This window comes from Nicotiana attenuata, unplaced genomic scaffold (genome assembly GCF_001879085.1).
Source record: "Nicotiana attenuata strain UT unplaced genomic scaffold, NIATTr2, whole genome shotgun sequence".
Classification (NCBI taxonomy): Eukaryota; Viridiplantae; Streptophyta; class Magnoliopsida; order Solanales; family Solanaceae; genus Nicotiana; species Nicotiana attenuata.
Genome location: NW_017670518.1, coordinates 498,658 through 508,024, shown reverse-complemented (window position 1 = coordinate 508,024; position 9,367 = coordinate 498,658). Strand labels below are relative to the sequence as shown.

General features: G+C 35.5%; 1 protein-coding gene across 1 annotated transcript; it reads left to right on the top strand.

Annotated features, from left to right (window-relative positions):
- Positions 1–4,196: 4,196 nt before the first annotated feature.
- Positions 4,197–8,838, top strand: LOC109240477 (glucose-1-phosphate adenylyltransferase small subunit, chloroplastic/amyloplastic). Its single transcript, XM_019407136.1, has 9 exons — positions 4,197–4,561; positions 5,358–5,654; positions 5,948–6,217; positions 6,311–6,490; positions 6,857–6,960; positions 7,061–7,172; positions 7,975–8,073; positions 8,298–8,417; positions 8,513–8,838. The coding sequence occupies exons 1-9, from the start codon at positions 4,298–4,300 to the stop codon at positions 8,627–8,629; spliced, it is 1,563 nt and encodes a 520-aa protein (XP_019262681.1). The 5' UTR covers positions 4,197–4,297; the 3' UTR covers positions 8,630–8,838.
- The last annotated feature ends 529 nt before the right edge of the window (positions 8,839–9,367 follow it).

Below are 9,367 nucleotides of genomic sequence, written 5' to 3'. Positions count from 1 at the left end.
GACTCCTTGGGTGCTGGGTTTAACAATTTGAAACCCAAGGAGAAAGGAACTATGACAAGATTGATGTTTAGGGAAAAGTCACTAGCAAGTTGGATGGAAAAAAAATTGATCGTCCATTAAAACTTGTTGTTTTCTCGCATGATTGATCTAAGCCTCACTAAACAGAGCAAAATGGGCTTCACTCATAATTATTTTTGTTATAAATAGAATTTTATGTATGGTGAATATCTATATTTAGAGAGCTTCTAGGGTTCATTGCTTGGTGGCTAAGTCACCCTTTCCCTATAAATAGAGGGTTCTATTCTATAGTAATTTATCCCAAAATTCAATAAGAATTCTCTCTCTTTCTCTGCAATATTGTTCTTCTACTTTTATTGTTTCATAACACGTTATCAGCACAAGACTCTAACCAATTGAGTAGAAGCTTTGGGATTGAGCATAATGATTGTCAATTATTCCATGAACTTACTTCATGATTAAATTCTGGATTTAAGGTAAGTATCTTACTTTATTTTTCTTTTTTAGATTCTTGACATTCTACAATTTGATTTTAAATACAAGCAAAGACAATAAATCTTGATTTTAACTCTAATGGAGTTTGAAAGAAATTATAACCACCCAAAGTGGTAAAATTTCTATGTCTTGCCATGATCAAATTCAGGTATGATTGTGGGCAAAGAATTGAAAACTCGTCCCATTGAATTTGCTCCATTCTCATTCCCTTAATAGAATGTGATAGCAATATGTAATAAGTCTGAAAGAAGATAAAATTATTACCATAAAGGTATCAATGGATGTGGACGTGGTAATAGACGAAATTATAATTGCCATTATCGTGGTAATGAGAATAATAAGGATTCTCAAAATAAGCCTTCACTCTATGAAGTTAATGTTTGTCATCGATTTGACATAAGATTTCAAAGCACATACAGATGACTATGGTCAATTCATGATGTGAATGTGACAACATCTGATTTATGAAGTCATATTCATTCTTGGAAGAATATGAACGTGCTAGTGGTAGTAAATATACCACGCACTCACCTCTAGAAAGAGGTTTGAGATGATATAAGAAAATAATGTCATTATTATGGCATGAATGGTCATTGGTCACGTACCTATTGTACGCCAAAATATTTTGGCAATGTGATTATTAAAGAATAACATTAATGCAAGAAACATATCTTGCATATAATTTTGACCATAACCATAATGGTATAACTTTCTCTTTAAAAGTGATATTCACCATATGGATGCTGATGAATATGTGGTAGTACAAAATTAATTGAGAGCTTTGAAAGAGCCAATTATCACTAGTTTGGAGAAATAAAATTGATTATCAATAAGATATTTTGTTGTAGTAAGTCTCAAAGAAACTTATTTAGTTTCTAAAGTATTCGCGAAAGCGGTTGGTCATATTGAGACTATAAATAAAGGAAGGATTTAATATCTTCTATTACTACAACTTGTAGCGGGGTAATATGTATGTAAAAAGTTACCCACTTTATTCTCCAGTTTGTACTACACTAATAAAAGAATACCACAATAAAGTGTATGTTTATTGATATAAAAACCCATATCATAATAAACTTGGAGTTTATTGATAATTGCACACGTCATGGTGTAAACCTAGTCTTTATCAATAATGATAATTTATCCAGTTGGCATAATCAGTTTAGTCATTTCAATTTAAGCATGATGTGCAAAAATAAAAGAGAATTCACATGGGTAAGTATTAAAGAACTAGAAAGTTCTTTATGAATTCTCTTATGTTGCATGTTCTCGTTAATTAATATACCAACTAAAATTGGGATTGAATCCCATGAATGCTGGAAATTTCAAAGGTGAATATGGACACATTCATCTGCTATGTATACCACATAAGATGCATCTATGAGATAGTTACATGTGCGATTATTAATAAACCGCAACCTGGCCGATGTTTTGCGAGGTAACTTGCTCAATAATTTAATTTCGAGCATAATTTCCAGATTTTCTATTCAAGAAGTTCATCTTGATAATTTGGTTTACATTACAGTTGGTTTAGCAAAATAATTTATTAAGTGCCTCTACTTAATAGCTAAACAATTGCTAATGAGAATAAAGTTATCTATATCAGTTTGATATACGTTATACACCAAAGTATATTATTTTCTCCCCTCACAAGTGGTTCAGGGTCAGGAACCAAATAATTTCATCTTATTATTATTATTGATGTGCGGTGTACATTTTGATTAACACCATATCGCACAAAGGTGGATTCTCAAAGTTGAGGTAATAAGTTAGTTTTTCTAACATGAGGGGGAGACATGATAAACAGTTGAGAAAAAGTTACGTGGAATAAATTATCATTTGTAAAACAACATATTGCAAAGCATGTTAGACGCATTTGCTGGCCCAAAGAAAGTAACTATATTCTCACTGCAGATGCTCCTATTAGAATAAGTCCTAGAATGACAAAGTCTATGGTACGCTTAAAGCGTATAGACAAATCGGTTTAAAATAAACTTCTTGATAAAGAAGATGAGAAAATGATCTAAATGATCATAAAAAAAGGAGGCACGTGATCTAGAAGATCACATGACATAACACTTCATAAAATCTCAGGAGAGATTCAGGTACTTGAAAATATAAATGAAGAGATCTCTATGTTATGTCTTTATTAAAAATGTTGAAACCGATATAAAATGTTCATCGACGACATCTATAATACCGCTAAATATATATATGAGGATCTTAAGTCTGGAGAAACAATTTCGAATAGAATTGGTTTCATATGGAAGACATGTAGTTTTGAACATGTAGTACAAACACTTGAAAGTATAAAGTCAATGGTATGTGCAATCAGTTTTCGATATCTTATATGTCTAGCATGACATGAAAACTTGATATGCATCTAAAGTCTATTATATGGCTTATATGACTTAACTTATATGACAATCCATGAAGGATTTAAGTTGCTTGAAGCATATCCAATTCTAGATCTTGAAGTACCACTTCCTCAGTGCAATTTGTGCACAAATGTATCCTGCTATAATTATACGCATGATAATATGATAGCATGAGTTTTTTCCCCTATGTGATGATATTGAAATGACGATTCCAACAAGATCATATGAAGACAATACATCTCTATCAAGAATGATGATTTCAAGGTGAAACAAATTCATTCAAGTTAATATGGCTGATTTGTTTATCAAATCTCTACCAAAGATCTTTTGAAGATGGTGCATAAGATTGGAATGCAAAGGCTCAAGGATGTGAATTGATGCTCTCATCAGGGGGAGTTAATACGCGTTGTACCCTTTTTTCCTTACAAGGTTTTGTCCCACTGGTTTTCCTTGCAAGGTTTTTAACGAGGCAACCAAAAGGCATATTGTTAGATATGTGTACTCTTTTTCCTTCTCTAGAATTATTTTTCCCACTGGGTTTTATTTAGTTAAGGTTTTAACGAGGCACATTATCTGTTGAATAGACATTCAAGGGGGAGTGTTATAAATAGAATTTTATTTATGGTGAATGTCTATATTTAGAGAGGTACTAGGGTTCATTGCTTGATGGCTAAGTCACCCTCTCCCTATAAATAGAGGATTCTATTCTATTGTAATTCTTCCCAAAATTCAATATGAATTCTCTCTTTTTGTCTGCAATATTGTTCTTCTACTTTTATTGTTTCATAACAATTTCTTACTTATTAATTAATTCCTTGAAACATGATACACCAACTCTTCTTGGGAATGTGATAGCATAGCATAAACAAGTATACCAATTCTGGCAATTTCGGATCATTCCAGATCTCACCTGTCCTTTCATTTAAGTAGCAATTATTTCTAACAAAATCTCGATTAAACAATTTATTTCTCCTTTATAATAATCACATTTTACAACGAACGGTTTATAAACGTCGGTTAGCCCCTTCTTTTTCTCACGCACATGTGATCATATCTAATTTTCCTTCAAACTAGCGAAATGACGTCCACTAATTAATAATCGTCAGACCTATATTTCGGAAAATAATAGTGATTCTAATAGTACATTCGTCAGATTTTTTCCAGCAAAAGTACAAAATCATAATTATTATCCCCAAAATACCCTCATTCACTTGCATTGTTTGCCAATCATTTTTATGGTCCTCTCGTAAATTCTGACAAAACTAGGTCTATATTGTTACAATTGATACGCTAAAATCAGCACTGTAAAAACAAAACCCCAGCCCCGTTTCAATTTCAATCACACTCACTGCCACACACTCCATAGCAGAGAGAAATAGCTGAGTAGAGCAGAGCAGAGCATATCCATGGCTTCCATTGGAGCCTTAAAATCTTCGCCTTCTCCCCAAAATTGCATTAATGAGAGAAGAAATGACGCTACTCGTGCAATGTCCTTTCGAAACCTTTCCTTTTCGTCGTCTCATCTATCTGGAGACAAGCTGATGTCTATGGCAACCTTACATTCTCAGCAGCGCCATTCCAGCGAGAGGAGGAGTCCACTGATCGTGTCGCCTAAGGCTGTTTCTGATTCACAGAATTCGCAGACATGTCTTGACCCTGATGCTAGCCGAGTAAGCACAAAATAGACTCTTTTCGGTTTGATTTTATCAATGATTTCGTGAATCTTTATGCATATAGTATATATACCAATCTACATGGTGTAATGTGCGAAAAGTAGTAAAATTTGTTAAATCTCTTCTCCAATTTATCACTAAAATGAAGTGATTGGATTGCGGCGGTTGGAGGAACTAGATCATGGAAGTGATGGAGTGAATTGCTTCAGAGTGAAGTAATTTGACTGACTTAGTTCTAGATCCAAGATCCTCTCACCTCTTCCGCCTCTTTCTGACACATCATCACGTGTATAATTAAAAATGTGCTAGGACTATTTCGTTTTGTTTAATATTACTCAAAATTATTTGCTAAACATACTTCAAAGATTCATTATGCACATGATAATCATAAGCTGATGATTTTTTTACTTGGAAAATCTGATAAAACTAGCATTATCTTCTGGAAACTGTAATCATTGGATCTGACTATCTGAGCATGAGCAGGCCATTACGATCCCGAATGTGGCTGTCAGGCATTGTTCCTAGTGTCTGTCTCACCTACTAATCCTTAAACCATGCACCTTTTAATTGCAATTACTAGCAGATTGCCATTTCAAGTTGTCAATTTAAAAAAAAATGATGTCAACTTTGTTGCATTTTCATTAAAAAATAATATGAATCAATCTTGTTATATTGTGGGTTAACAGTATTGTCTTATTGTTTCCAGAAAGCCTTATTTGACAATAGCTTAACTTTGATTTATGTCTTCTTAAAAGTGAAGTTAAACTTGCATTGTTAATGCGATTTGGTGCAGAGTGTTTTGGGAATTATTCTTGGTGGTGGAGCTGGGACCCGACTTTATCCTCTAACTAAAAAAAGAGCAAAGCCAGCAGTTCCTCTTGGAGCAAATTATCGTCTGATTGACATTCCTGTAAGCAATTGCTTGAACAGTAACATATCCAAGATCTATGTTCTCACACAATTCAACTCTGCGTCTCTAAATCGCCACCTTTCACGGGCGTATGCTAGCAACATGGGGGGATACAAAAATGAGGGTTTTGTGGAGGTTCTTGCTGCTCAACAAAGTCCGGAGAACCCCAATTGGTTCCAGGTAACTCTTTGTTCCTGCTGCACACAATTCACATATCATTACTGTTATTGTTATTAATTACCGGAGGCAGATCTCAACCAATTACTGTGAAGCATATAAGAAGCACTTAAAATACCTATTTTCCTGAGCTTTCGAGGAGCTGTTTAGACATGCCTTATTTAAGAAGTAATTTGGGGTCTCGTTTCGTGCATGGCACCTGGAATTAAGCTGCTACAAGCATTTTGCTATTGATATCAAGCTAGTTTACTTCACAAAGAGGCATAACACACGCGTACTTGACTACTTGTCTGTAGGGAACTGCTGATGCTGTCAGGCAGTATCTATGGTTGTTTGAGGAGCATAATGTTCTTGAATTCCTCATACTTGCTGGAGATCATCTATATCGAATGGATTATGAAAAGTTCATTCAAGCCCACAGAGAAACAGATGCTGATATTACTGTTGCCGCACTGCCAATGGACGAAAAGCGAGCCACTGCATTTGGTCTCATGAAGATTGACGAAGAAGGACGCATTATTGAATTTGCAGAGAAGCCGAAAGGAGAGCAATTGAAAGCAATGAAAGTAAGACTATCATAGTTCTAATGCTTTTCAATACAAAACCACTCGCAAAAGAACTTACAAGCAGGCGTTAACTCGTGTTATGATGTATTTCAGGTTGATACTACCATTTTAGGTCTTGATGACGAGAGAGCTAAAGAGATGCCTTTTATCGCAAGTATGGGTATATATGTCATTAGCAAAGACGTGATGTTAAACCTACTTCGTGATAAGTTCCCTGGTGCCAATGATTTTGGTAGTGAAGTTATTCCTGGTGCAACTTCGCTTGGGATGAGAGTATGTATTTGTCTAGAAGTTACACTTTGCAATTATTTTTACTTATCACAAAAAGTGAAGCTTTTGCAGTGCACAATGCATAAAATATTGCATCATCCTTTAGTATAGAGAACTATACCTCTAAAGCAATCTGTGGGCCTTATTGTCTCAACGTCTTTAATTCTCTTCCAAATATGATTATGAACATGAGCTCTCTTTACTCTTCTGCAGTCTTGTGTAGCCCTTCTCAAGGTTTAAATGTTTCTTTCTAGTCTCTTTGTTTCTTCAAAATGTGGAAACTCAAAAAGGAAAGATGAATTATGCGCTAAATTATTTTTAATTTATCAGTTTAACTTTTCCCGAGGTCTTATGTATCTGTGTTCTCAGGTGCAAGCTTATTTGTATGATGGATACTGGGAAGATATTGGTACCATTGAAGCTTTCTACAATGCCAATTTGGGCATTACAAAAAAGCCAGTCCCAGATTTCAGGTAATTCTTCTCATCTCAATGACATAGTTCTCTGCAGTTTTCATGGTCTGTTATCCCACTCGCTTTGATTAACCACTATTGTCTTTAATATTTAATGAAGCTTCTACGATCGATCAGCTCCGATCTACACCCAACCTCGATATCTGCCACCTTCAAAAATGCTTGATGCCGATGTCACAGACAGTGTCATTGGTGAAGGTTGTGTGATCAAGGTAATCAATTATTGTTTCAAAGCCTCTATATTTTCTAAGTTGCATTTCTGAAGCGGTTGCTCATCCCATCTCTAAAAGCCATGGATACATGAACATCTCATTCTGGTACTGTAGTCATGTTATTCTTGACAGCAAACATGTGAGACACATCTTGACGTGTTCGATATTTTGCATGACCTCATCCATAATGCACGTTCTTTATAACTGAAATCACGCTTACATAGAATAGAGAATAAAGTTGAGTATACTGAAGTCCTCCTCTCTGAGAGGTGCTTGCATTTTCGTTGCTGTTCAATTTGCCATCGAGGAAGCAGAGGGAAAATGATCGGAGATGTTAGATGTTATAGATCTTGACTTAATTTTTTTTTGCTTTTTCCTGAAAATTTAAGATTTTGATTACCTAGATGTTTCTCCCTCCATTTTTATCTAATTGTCTTAGTTTTATGAGGAAGTAGGACAAGCTTTTTCTGGAAGGAAAAAGGTAGTAGTTTATACTTTATACTACCTTGTTTCTGTAGAGAAAAATTTTGAAGTCTTGTAATGAAACAGATCCAGATTGATTGAAATGGACATCGCAGATGGATAGCCAACCCAACTAGGTTACGGTTGAGTCGTAGCAGTAATTATTGTCATTTTAGGGCCTCGAGGAAGGGAGGAGGATGAAGAGAATTGCCCACACATCTGTCACCATCTCCGTCCTTGTCCTTCTTCATCAAACTACGCTCCAGATAATGGAGAAAAGTGATGTACCAGTACATACTTGTCAGGCGCTGGTTCTCATGGAATCATTTTTTGTGTGCAGAACTGTAAGATTCACCATTCTGTGGTCGGGCTCAGATCATGCATATCAGAGGGAGCAATTATAGAAGACTCGCTTCTGATGGGGGCAGATTATTATGAGGTAAAGCTAGGAATTCCCAGGTCACCGGAAAAAGTATCTAATAATATACATGGGAACGTGTATTTGACTTTCTTCAGTTAAAACTTACTGTTGCATATGTGACCTATCATAGAGCAAGTTGCCTAAAGTCAAATAACAGAGAATAAATAAATAACTACTTTGTTGGTTCTCTTACTGCCTTAGTTAATTATTGTGGACTCACTTTCTGTTCTTTATTGGTCCAGACTGATGCTGACAGGAGGTTCCTGGCTGCAAAGGGTAGTGTCCCAATTGGCATTGGCAAGAACTCTCACATTAAAAGAGCCATTATTGACAAGAATGCCCGTATAGGGGACAATGTGAAGGTAAAATTCCTTGAAATTTCACGCATCTCTGATTTTAGATTTATGTTTGCAGTTTATGTGAGCTTGAGTCCTAATGTGGAATTTTCTTTCCTTAGATCATTAACAGAGACAATGTTCAAGAAGCGGCTAGGGAAACAGATGGATACTTCATCAAAAGTGGGATTGTCACTGTCATTAAGGATGCTTTGATTCCTAGTGGAATTATCATCTGAAGGAAGGTGTTGGAACTTGGATGTCCTCCAAAATCTTGGCTAAACAGCCATGCGGTAGAAATCTTGCTACTTTTATTTTGCTTTGCTGTAGAAATCTAGTGTACATCCCACTTTTATGTAGCTAGATACTTCTCATTACCCCTACAAGAGAAGACTAGATAGATGCTGTAAAAATATTCGTCTAAAATAAAAACCGGTGATTACACACAGCTCTGCTTTGCTCTTGCTTTTGCTTTATTTTACTTGTGCATTGTCTCTGGAAGTCTATAGTGAGTAGGGCTGTCAAATTTGGCCCAAGCTCAAATGACCCGCCCAACCCGCCCAACCTTGGGTTGGTTATTGACCCGCCCATTTATTGAACTTAGCCCATCTTGATCCAACCCATCTCAATCCATTTAAAGTTGGGTTAATTTTTAGCCCAATTGATCCATGAGTAAGTTTGTCAAAATATCTTAGAAATAATTTTATTTTTTGCTTAATATTTTAAATATGACCATAACAAAAGCAAAAAAGTCTTATTTAGTAATTATACAATTTATAAGAAAATAACACATATTAATTAAAGTTTAATAAGAGTTAGGCGGGTTGGGTTATGATCCGAATTTTAACCCATCTTGACCCAACCCATCTTAGCCCAAGTAACTAAATGACCCGCCCAATTATTGACTCAACCCATTTTGACCCGCCCAAAATTGACCCAACCCGCCCATTTGACACCCCCTAATAGTGAGACAGAAA

Bases quoted from the DNA above. Each gene is read 5' to 3' on its own strand.
- LOC109240477 (XM_019407136.1), top strand. From the start codon at position 4,298: ATGGCTTCCATTGGAGCCTTAAAATCTTCGCCTTCTCCCCAAAATTGC. The intron at 4,562-5,357 runs GTAAGCACAAAA...GATTTGGTGCAG, and splicing joins TTGACCCTGATGCTAGCCGA to AGTGTTTTGGGAATTATTCT. The intron at 5,655-5,947 runs GTAACTCTTTGT...ACTTGTCTGTAG, and splicing joins AGAACCCCAATTGGTTCCAG to GGAACTGCTGATGCTGTCAG.